At 42.1% G+C, this 11,500-nt stretch overlaps 1 protein-coding gene across 7 annotated transcripts in view; it reads right to left on the bottom strand.

Moving 5' to 3' along the window:
* The window catches only part of actn1 (actinin, alpha 1), a 56,043-nt gene that overhangs the window by 10,529 nt on the left and 34,014 nt on the right, over nucleotides 1-11,500 (bottom strand). For 5 of the 7 annotated variants that reach the window (XR_014596342.1, XM_083997786.1, XM_083997783.1 and 2 more), the window contains exons 6-10: nucleotides 9,071-9,149; nucleotides 8,109-8,190; nucleotides 7,087-7,172; nucleotides 1,653-1,745; nucleotides 75-305 (exon numbers count right to left, since the gene is read on the bottom strand). Coding sequence is in view for 6 of the 7 variants with exons in the window: in XM_083997786.1 (XP_083853912.1) it covers nucleotides 75-305; nucleotides 1,653-1,745; nucleotides 7,087-7,172; nucleotides 8,109-8,190; nucleotides 9,071-9,149 (571 nt within the window). In the remaining variant the exon portion in view is untranslated. Of the gene's footprint in view, nucleotides 1-74; nucleotides 306-1,652; nucleotides 1,746-5,502; nucleotides 5,589-7,086; nucleotides 7,173-8,108; nucleotides 8,191-9,070; nucleotides 9,150-11,500 lie in introns of all 7 variants that reach the window. The other 2 variants (XM_083997787.1, XM_083997788.1) reach the window with 1 other exon arrangement.

Below are 11,500 nucleotides of genomic sequence, written 5' to 3'. Positions count from 1 at the left end.
CAAACTTTTCTTACAAACTTTCTTGTACTCTGTGAGTGAGTTTGTGTTTTTCCACACGTTGCTGTGTGACCTACCGAGACCATCTTTCCCTCCGAGGGCATGAAGGCGGGCCTGTTGCTGAGCCTCAGCTTGGTCTGCAGAGTGTTAAAGTTGATCTCCAGCTGGCACTTCTCCTGCACTTTGGGCGGCTTGTGGAGGCGGCGGTAGTCTCTGAAGTCCTCCAGCTTCTGCTGCATGGCCTGCATGGTGTTCTCCGGCAGGCGGTTCTCCAGCCAGGGGATGGTGCGACGGATCCACTCCAGCAGCTGCCATGTTAATGTTGGTGTGTGGGGGAAAATATGTGTGTATGTGTGTAGGAGAGGGTGAGAATAAGAGGGAAAAAATGAAGGAAAAACAAGTTTAAGGAAAAGAAAAAGGTGGAAGAGATCATGCAAGTAAAGGAAATCATGATTGATAAGGAGGAAGTAAGTGAGGTGTAGTGGATGTGATTATTGTGTGGGGAGAAATAAAGGTTGAGAGAACTGGTTAGATTTTCTTTTTTTTCTTTCTACTAATTTCTTGCAATCAAATATAACACTGAGAACACTTGATGTCTATAAAAATACCCAGTTATGTTTTTGCATGTTTCATCCCATTTACTTCAACATGTGTTATTTTCATTGGCTGACCATTTTCTATAACAAAAAATAGGCTACTTGGATACCTTTAAACAGTTGTTATACTGTAATATGAAAGCCTATAACAAATCTACTGAATAGCCTATCTATTGGTCAATACTCCCTGTTTAGATTAAAAGGCAAACATAGGTCGCTTTAACATATCTGATTCTTCTTAGTTGATAAATAAACTCACAAATGCTCTCTGATCAATTCTTTACCAGTGACCACCTTTCAACTTACAGGACTTACAGGGACCATAAAAAGTTACAATGATGATGTAAAATCAATAGTGTTGTTGCCATTGATGATTATTTCAGTTTGCATAAAGCAGCTGGAACTTATAAATACAAAAACGTATTAGATTTGTTTCATTAATAATGGTAAATTGGTTCATTTCAGCTCCAATACCAATATCAAGTGGTTTTGTTAGGCTACTGAGTCGTATATTCATGTTGTAATGACATGAATCAAAGCCAATCGTTGCCTGGATGGATTTGTGGTTTTAAATGATTTAAAATGGGCGGTAACACTTTATAATAAGTACACAGTATTAAGCATTAAGCATGAAATACAGAATTCATAATTTATAACACATGAATACTCAGTATGTAGTGGTATAAACGACATAGGCTACTAATGAATATTCATGCATAATAAATGAAGAATTCAGTATTTATTAATGCCTAACTAATGCTTAATAGTGTGTACTTATTATAAAGTGTCTCCAAATGGGCAAAGACATGTGTATAGTCTAATTTAAAAAATCTATAACACTGTTGTATCCTGAGGCCTCTACAGAGTTTTTTTTCCTGGCTGCCTGTTTATCTTGATCAACCACCTTCGCGGTCTCTAACCCTGAACCTGCTCTGAGCACAGACACCCCTGGACTGGGAGGGGAGGAGGTGACTCATAGAAGGGGAGAGAGAGGAGGGAGCGGGAGAGAGGAAACACGGTTGGTGCAGGACAATTGTAGGAAAATCGGGGTGTGCTCACATCACTGGCCAGCTTCTCATAGTCCTCCATCAGCTGCTCATTCTCTTGGTTGACAGCCAGCACCTTGCAGATCCTGTTGGCCGCCGTCTCCGCCTGGATGACGAGGGCGAGGGGAGAAACAGTGTGAGAGATGAAGAAATGTATCTCTGCTCTGCTGGTGTTGTTGAGTCACCTATACTGTACAGTTCATGTGAATCTGGTGTATTAGTCCTTGAAATCCAAGTGATATATTTGATTTATATACACTAAAACCATCACTGGCTGCACAGGATTGTCCCAAATGAGTCATTTTTGTGGATGAGGCAATAGATCTGCAACAATGCTGCAAGCCAGTGAAAACAGGACAACTTGGTATATGATGCTATCTCTCTTATACTGCCTGAGCTTGTGTGTTGTGCTGTGAATGTCACCAAATTTAACAATCGAATGTCTTATTTCCAGCAGGAAGGACTCCGGTGATGACTAACAAGGACACATCATTTAGTACCTGTCGTCAGGTGCGGGCCACGGGCACCTTCCTCTCTGCACCACAGGCTTTTTATAGAACAGCCGTGTACACTCGTGTTATTTTAGCCTCTCAACCTACATACAGAGGCCGAGGGAACAAGGAGCGAGGTTCCCGTGAGAATAAGAAAAAGCCCAGCTTGGGAAACAGAGGGTCTCAGCCATGACACCACACTTCCTCAACATGGCCTGTCAGTCTTTATCACTGGACTGGCAATGCATGAGCGAGTTTCCATGACAACATGTAGTCAGGAGAAGCTCATAAGAGAGAGAGAGAGAGGAGAAAATATAGGCAAGAAATTTAAGCAACATGCATAAAGTCTGGGAAATCTGCAGTGGATTTAGCGTAAAAAATGGGACAAACAACCATAAATAAACCGCTGGACCAGTGTTTTAAAGTGTAGATAATATCAAAATCGAAAGAAATCCACGTGGCTGTAATGAATCGGGGCCAAACTGCACCACTATCAATCTCCCTCCGAGTAAACAAATTGATTTTAAATGCAGCATAGCCTCGCAGCAGTGTCCTTTTAGAGCACGCAGACACACAGTTAGATCAACTTGATTCTCCCTCCCACCCCATTTCATAGCTCGGAGACCGGCATTCCACAGAGAGGACTGCTTCCAGCCTCCTTTTGTCCAGAGATCACGAGGAAACTTGGCTCGGTCGGAGACATGCTCCAGGGGGCTCCACCAGGAGCAGCAGGCAGGCCAGATGCCTTAAAAGGAGAGCCAGGATGTGCAGGTCGTGCTTCTGTGAGCAAATGTTTGCACACGAGGGCTGTTTACTGAAAGCTCCGACAGCCAGGACGGCTTTTATGAATTACTTTGTCCTGACATCAGAGGTGCTGTAGCGGAGCGTCGACGCTAGACAGATCAATTATTAAAACAAAAAACTCTCCGAAGCAAATGAGGACAAAGCCCCAGTGTGTGTTTAAATCACAGAGCTTGTTCAAAAATCCAGGACATTTACTAACACTGCGGTTTTGTTGACATTTTCAGGATCAGAAAGTATTTTGTCTGTAGTTCCCACATCTCAAATATTTAATCTTCTATCTAATGGATTATAATCAGTTGTAGTTGTAGACAGGAGTTACACATTTCGTCACTACACATATTTTCCATCTAATTTAATGAGGGCTTAATCCAGATATTATCAGTCCTAGTATCTTCTTGAATCGCCAACAACATTTTCTTAATATTTAATTTTTGTTATCACATTTTATTTAAGCACTTCAAGCTGCGATAAATTAATTATTGTCCTCCTGAGCTGATAGGAGCTGTAAACGCAACACTGTGTCACCAACTTTTAGGCTGATATGCTCTTATTATTGAGTGAATAATTGCATCTTTTCACAGCCAGAAGATCCAGAATTTTCCATTCAAGAGGCTGGAGGTTGATGAAGATGAGAAAAAGCTCCATAGAGCTGAGGGGGAACAGTGTGACCTCTTTCTCTTACAGGTCATCATGTCATCCATTGTTGGATAATGTTATTAATGATCTCAACTTCTCAGTTCTACTTTCTGTAAACTTTTATCACCCTATCTGATTGAAAGTGTTGTTTAAAGCCCTTTATACACTGCCTGAAAGTACTTAAATACTTGAATTAATTTGTTTTTCCTCTAAAAAGGTCAAATGTCATGCAATTAAGTCTTAAACTAAGATAATTAGCATTAAAATACGCTCCTTGGGAAATATGTTTGCAGATTCATCTTCTGCATCTGCAGATATGAATAAGAACCACAGTGACCCCAGTCATGTGACTTCTGCCTCTTTATCTACTGTATATTCATGGTACCTTTCAGTACTTTATGTTTTTCTTGCACAAAATAGCAAAGGAGAAAGAGGAAGGTCTGCCATCTCTCATCATCTCTCAGCCTGGCTCCAGGTGGACGGACGGGTCCTTGAGGAGTCTGTAAACATTTTCACTCAACTGTGACCAGATTATCAACAATTTGACTTTCAGGGGGAAAGAAATGTGACTCTTATCTTAATGACTGTAGAGATGATCCACATGAGGCAGAAGCTGTTGCTAACATGGACCTTTCTATGTAACGTCAAGGTGAGAAGTTCTATATATTTACATTAAGCCAATGAAATGGCAAGAGTGGTGGTGTTTATGGGTAAACTTCTGCCCTGGGGGGAACAAGCATGTTCGCCCACCCTCTGTTTCTATGTTACTGTAAATCCCTGCCAGCACTGTAAAACTGTGTGCCAGACAGCAGTTGTTTCCGGACTCTTTCTCCTCAGGAGGTTCAGTCACTCCATTAAGAAGTGGATCCTAATAAGTACAGGAAACTTAGTGGATAACCTGTACGTGTGATAACGTCTCTATTATTCTCAGCACAGATCCTGAGCGGCTTTGGCATGTCTTTGGAATAATGTATCCCCCCCCGAGAGGGTGAGAACTTCACGATGGCAGAGAGGGCACGTTGAGTGATGTATAAAGGATCAATACTTCACTGACAGAGGGGAAGACGTGGAGGTTTTGAATGACTGAGGGTTCGGTTTCCCACCGGGGCCGCCCACGAGAAAAATGCATGAAGTCATAGCGCTTCAAGGCTCATAAAACAAAACTGTTCAACAGATCTGTTTGAGATAAGATCAGCAATGCAAATATGTGTTTTTCTTGGACTAGTTAATTAAAAAAAAAATCCAGAGCTCCTACTCCCATTCTGAACTCAAGCATGAGATTAGATTTTCTTTGTCTACTACATAAGAAAAATGCTTCTGCAGTAAATCAGTAAAAAAAGTAGTTCATTTAGACATCCCGCAGAAACGCAGTATTTCATTGTCAAGTTTCTGGCCAATTGATGATTGAATCAAGGTTCAATATTTGTTGTCCTGGGGGCTTTTACTTTGAAATGTTGCCTGCTGAGGCAAAAGTGCAGTTGTAAAACCAAAAGGATGCAGCGAAAGATGCTGGAAAGCTCTGGGATGGGAACTGGGATGACCTCTTTGTATCATAAGGATCATACTCATACTCATACATACTCATAAATTATAATAATAGCAGGTCTTGATTTAAATACTAAGCCTTAAGAAGTCAGATTTTCATAAACTTAAGTAACTGCTGATGAATGAGAAAAGTTAAATCCAAACAAAAAGCACCTTTACACCTCCAGTTAAGGCGATTGAAGGTGTAGTATTGCCTGATATTATCCTTCTTGTTGTGGTGCAGTGTCCTGGGATCAAACTGTGGTATCACATTTCAGCAGTGAAAAACAAACGTTGGCAAAATCAGACTGTGACTGATCTGTCATTTGCTGCCAGCCACTTTGGCAGGTATCCACTCATTGTTTGTTTGGAGATTGTTTTTTTTTTTAGTTTCATTTCATTTCTCACCTTCTGCTTGCCTGAGAACGCGTGGTAGTAACACGACACATAAGTCATGACGGCCTTCTCATCTGGCCTCAAGGTGCTAATGATATCTGCCCAGGGAACAGAGGAAGGGGAGAGAGGACAGAGAAGAGAAAAATGCAACAAGAGTAAAAGTGTGCAGAGACACAAGGGCCAGCAGGGGGCGTAATCACGAGAAGAGGCAGCACAAGTCGTCTCCAGTCTAACTCCAGTTTGTCTTCAAGGTTCATTTTCCTCTTTTTCATTGGAACAAATGTGGCAAAATTTGAAGTGGGAGATGGGAGGACGAAGTGGAAATGCTTTTTTTTTTTTTTTTTTTTTTACAACACATCTTTAAAAAAAATAATAATAATAATTCTTCCATTTTTTAAAACATGAATATCTCAAACTCCTCTCTCAAAGGATGTGTTTAAATGAATTGCCTCCAGCAGCTCCATCTAAAAAAAAAAAATACAATCAGAGATTTGGCATCAAATCTCATTAATTTTAATAACTTTCTGAACTTTTAAACTCTGGTATTTTGTAACTAAACTTAGTCTGACCGGATTTATCAACCAGCTGTGTTTCGTCCTACACATCTCAGCGCTGTGATGAAACCCAGAGTCCAGCTGTAAGTTTTTGGTGGGGCAGAGGAAATGGACCACCTCTCCACTCTCCTTTCTCTATCTGCTCATAAACACAGACTTTCTTTTTTTTTTTTTGCTTAAACACAGCTGTGTTGAAACTCTCTCTCTGTGTCTCTGCTGCTGCTGCTGCTGCTGCTGCTGCTGCTGCTGGGCCTCACAAATCAACCTGGCTCTTATGTAACTTCTGCTTTGTGATGCTGTGAGAGAGGAGGCACCGCACCGTTGCACAGTTCCCGCTGTACGTCGAGGCAAGCTGTCAAACTAACCAACAATCATTCATTATCCAACAGAGAGAGTCGATGCAGCACTTCCGTCCTGCAGAGAAACACAGAAACAGACTCTCTACTTAATCCGAACCGGTCTCGTATCCATTAAAACGAACCGTTGTCGCCTCCCTGCTTGACTTTGAAGTGCCGCTTTTAATTTCATTCATTCACTCCACCCTCCATTTAATCTGTCGCTCTCGAGGCTGAGCATAACCATCCACTTAAACAGTTACATCTCCCCCCGCCACGCAAGACTTCAGGCCAATTTGTCTCTCTTCGTCAGTGACCGTGGCCTTCATCACAGGCAATCATCATCATTTATCAGATAACCCTTCGTCGCACCTCCCACCGCTCAGCTTCTGTTCTGAGCAACGAGACCCTAATCAGGAGTGAGTCCGGGAGCCCCCGTGGCGCCGTGACAACGAGGTAGACTGGAGACACACTTGTGCTCATTGCCTCAAAGAACAGAGTGTCGTCGTCCCATCATGCATTTGGTGGTGTGAACCATGCGGAAAGTGAAGGAGAGTGACCCCTGCAGGGGGGCGTTGTGCACTGCAGAGAGAGAAGGAGCACCGTTAGGAGAAACACCAGGAGGAGGGGTGAGGAGGAGGAGGAGGAGGAGAAGGAGGAGGAGGAAGAAGAGGAGGTGGAGGAAGAAGACGCTGCATCCAGGATACCTTCTGGGCGCCCGAGAAGGCGTGGTAGAAGCTAGAGACGTAGGTCATGATCGCCTTCTCGTCCGGACGGGCAGTGCCCACAATGTCTGTGGGGAAGAGAGGAGGGGGAGGGGGAGGAGGAGGAGGAGGAGGAGGGTGGAGGTTGGGGTTTTGGAGGGGGAGTGGAGGTTGTTAAACAGAGAACAGATAAATCAAGAAACAGGAAGTGGAGCTGAGCCTCAGCTCTTCACATAAACAGTATCCAGAGTGGAAAGAAAAACACGTTGTATCACAGTCCAGATGTGCTGAACAGGGAGGAGCCTGAGAGTTTTGACCTAGTGAGATTGAAGATTCAGGATGACGTATAAAAGGCCTTAATGTATTTGTAATAAGAGACAGAGTGTTTATATCCAATGGAAAAAAAGGGGTGTTTGTCTCCCTCTGTGTGCACAGCTGCATGAGTGAGCGTCAAACCAAAATACAGTCTCTCAGATCACTGGGAAAGTCAAAGTGTATCGACTTTTTTAAGGTTACAAGCCTGGAGGATCATGGGACAAGATGTTGGCTGGAGGAGGCCAAAGCAAACTTTAGTCCTACATGATCAATAAACATAAAAAGAAAACATGGTGGAAAAGGGAGAGTCTTTCTTTCTTTCTTTTTTGTTAGACCTTTATATAGAATTTTTAGGCCAAACTGTTTTTCTGAAGCCAATCGAGCTCCCGTCACTGCCAGCACATTCATCTCCATTAGTGTGATTCAGCAGTTTGTAAGGTGATGTACTATTACTGTAGGTATGGAAAAGAAAGTAGAGCTCTGCCCTGTTTCACACCTTTGCACACCTGGCTAATCACCACGGCAACGCAGACACAGCTGTTAGAGTGCCGGTTTCACAATGCTCTTCCTGAGAGCAGCTTTTAATGGCTCTCAGACTGTCAGATCAGCGCCTCTGAAAGAGAGTATTTTTGTCTTCCAACAGAGGAAAAAAGTCTGTTATCCTCATCATGACCGGTTCACCACTCCCCTCCCCTCCCCCGACTGTTCACCTTCTGCGTCCAACATCTTGGGGATGTCCAGGTACTTCTCCGCCACGTCGAAGGCTGTGTTCAGGTTGGTCATGGGGTCGTCCTGTCAACAGCAGACACATCGAAACATTCACACTTTGTACGTCACGCTGTAATTTCCTGGTTCTTAAGTGCTAACTCATCTTACAGAAACACATCTGACAACAGTGACTGTGTGTGCAACGTGCAACTGCAATGTGACAAGAGAGATGAAAAATAAAGTTAATAGTTCCTTTTGTTTTTGTTGCTTGTCAAAAGGTCAAGAGCAAAATCTCAAACCTTACATTTAATTACCATTTTTTAACCAATATAATCTCTGTAAATACATATCTTTCTATACATATATAGATATATCTATGTGCATAATTAATGCTTATGTCTGTAAACACTGGATAGAGTACATTTATTTTAATTACCACATGTATGCATCGCTAAGCACTTCTGCTTTAAGTCATAATTAATCTTCATTGTTAGTCATCTCCTTTTATGTTCTAGGTTTCTTTTTTAATTTATAAAGGTTTTTTATGTTCAGTTTGTCTTTGCATGTGAGGCCCTTGCTGCTTAAAGATCATTCTTATTATTATTATCGTTATAATCAATAAAATATTGTAATTCTAACTTCTGATGTGTGAATTTGATCATTTTATTTATTGTTCATGATGATACATTTTTGCATTAACACACATAGACGTCTTATAGATCAAGGTTTGTTGTGTCCATTGTGTTTTAGCCATGTAACTGAGAGTCAAAAATACTTCTACCAAGTCACAGTGACTCATAGTGAGTCCTGTTTCACTCACTGGTGCAGCCACAACTTCACAGTTTCTTTCTCCTGTCTGTGTCTGAAGATTTTGTCAGTTTTGTGTCGGAGAGTTTCAGTTCAGGTGACTCCCTTCATTGTCTGTGGCTCATGGTCAAACTTGTGTCAGACAATGTTCACTCACCTTGCGCAGTTTTCCATAGTCAATGAGCTCTGGACGGTGTCGATGAATGAGTGCACAGAAACCCAAACCATCTTTCCAGCTGAAACACAGAGAGACAGAGAGGTCAGGGTGAACGTGACGGGAAACGTAATGAGATGAGGAAAAGAGAAGGAATTTGACTTTAATCTTTGATCGAGACTGTTTCACCCCCCTCGTCTGTCTCCCTCATTAGTTTCATGTAACACACCCACATCCTCCCCGCAGCACGTGGTGTGTTACTGTAACACAGCAGAAACTATCAACCTAAATGGGGGATGATGGGTCGTTTTAGAAAACCACATGGGCCACAGAGTCTGCAATTGAAGCTAAACCGCAAGTTCTAAAGTTTGGGAAATGTTTTTGATGCTTTGTCACGATGAGAGACTGTCCGATTATAGAGCATGGTCGGGGCAGTTAGGACAGAGTTGCACAGTGTGTTGAGACCAGTTGCAGGACAGTAAGGTGGGGCTGTTATGTGTAGAGTTGGGTGTTTTCCGTTCCTCTCTAAAGTAAAAAAAAAAAAAAAAAGCTGCAGACCTGGGAACTCTGGTGAAAAACGACCCATCAAATTATTTTCAAGGACTCGCAGTAGAATTGGTAATCTCTGACGTCTGGCTTTAGGAGGCCGGGTTCTGGACCGCGTTCAGAGAACCAGAGATTTCTGCTCGGTTACTTTCGTACACTGAACAGACAGGGCACTGTGGTGCTGGCTTTCTTTAATTCTCCAGAGTAATTTCCTTGGCAAGCGGTTTCACAGTGACTTGCTGACTTACAGATGTGGTCCAGTGTGCAGCAGCACGGAGGCGCCACACTCGAGAGAAGCTACTAGAAAATACTACGTTTTTTATTACGTCATGCGAGTTAAGTTTATATTTATAGCATGTAAACGTTAAATATAAATGCTAAGTCGAAGCTGCATTAAGAGATTTTACTCTTGGCCATCAGACTACAAGCATAATGTTGACAGATTACAGTGGATGTAAGGAAGCAAACAGTTTCCTGTTGACACATGCAGCAGACGTTGAACAACATCAGCATTAATCTGAAGGCATGGTTACATCCACCAGTTTCATTCTGGCTGTTTAGCTGCTACAGTAAATGCTCCACTGTGTTCACTGTGTTGGTCTGGGCTGCTGAGTGTGTGGTGCACAGTGGGTCTGTAAAGCACTTTGCTGCCTGCTGCGACCAAAAAGCACAGGATGGAAGTGAGAAAGTGAAGCAAAACAGTAAAGTTCTGAGCCATAAAACCAAAACAAAGAGGTAGAAGAGCCTGAAAAAACCTCAGTAGAGCTGAGAGGAACAGAAAAGTCTGGGAACAGGTTCATCACCATGTCTAATAGACTACCTTCCATGTTACAAATTATAATGATAATCAGCTATTTCATTTAGCTCTAAGATTTACTTTAATAACATATTTACTCTTTATAGCTAAAGTTCCCAACACTTGTAACTTGTCATTGACAGTGAGCCAACAAAAAAAATATTAAAAGATGCAATCATTGAAACATACAGTACAAATAAAATATAATGTTTTAAGATTACATTTTGTTTAAAAACACAGCTTTTCTCACAATGTACACTTGTTTTCTATCTCTGTTCTCCCTCTGTCTGACAAAAAGAAAAGTGTGTCAAAGTGAAAATGTTCTGAGAACGTATTACTTGGCTTGTCTCGACAACTGTTAAAGGCTGTGAACCACTGCCATATACAATGAGAACAACAAACAGCTAAATTATACAACCTAGGCACTTCAATAAATAATAGTAAAAATAATAATAGCATAAAAATGAATGCAGTACTTTGGTGCACATAGGTGATCATTTAAAATCCAGCTCAGAGGTTAAGAACTGATCTTTTCCTGTAAATCACCGACCACGTGTTTAATTATATCTGAATATTTTTAGCTTCACCTTCTGTGCGTCATTGATCGGTGGCCTTGCGGTGTAAAAGCAGTAATGACTTGATGCTGCAGTGCAATCTCAATCTGAGTTTGGAAGAGTTTAGGAGGATTTACTGGTGGCAAATTAGTGAGATGGCTTATTTAAGTGTATTGGTTTCCATAAAAAACCTGTAATGCACAAGAAGGACTTTTACAAGGCTGCTCTTATGAAGCAGCAGCAGCAGCAGCAGCAGCAGCAGCAGCAGCAGCAGCAGCAGCAGCAGCAGCAGCAGCAGCACCCCGGGTGCCTGAGAGGAAACATGTAAAAATCTGTACTTTTTCCTTATCTGCCTCTCATCTGTGGACAGAGATGTATCTGCTCTCATCGCTCAAAGACAGAGCACATCAAAGGACTCTGACATCCCCTCTTTCCCGCACAGGGATCATCATCAAGCCTCTCCCTTTACCGTCTCCTGAAATGACCTCACCTCCACCTTTCTTCTCTGCTCCGCTTTCATCAACTGATCTGAGGATC

Source organism: Trachurus trachurus (assembly GCF_905171665.1).
Source record: "Trachurus trachurus genome assembly, chromosome: 22".
In the NCBI taxonomy this organism is placed as follows: Eukaryota; Metazoa; Chordata; class Actinopteri; order Carangiformes; family Carangidae; genus Trachurus; species Trachurus trachurus.
Note: the sequence above shows the minus strand (reverse complement) of the source record. Positions and strands in the feature narration are given on the sequence as shown.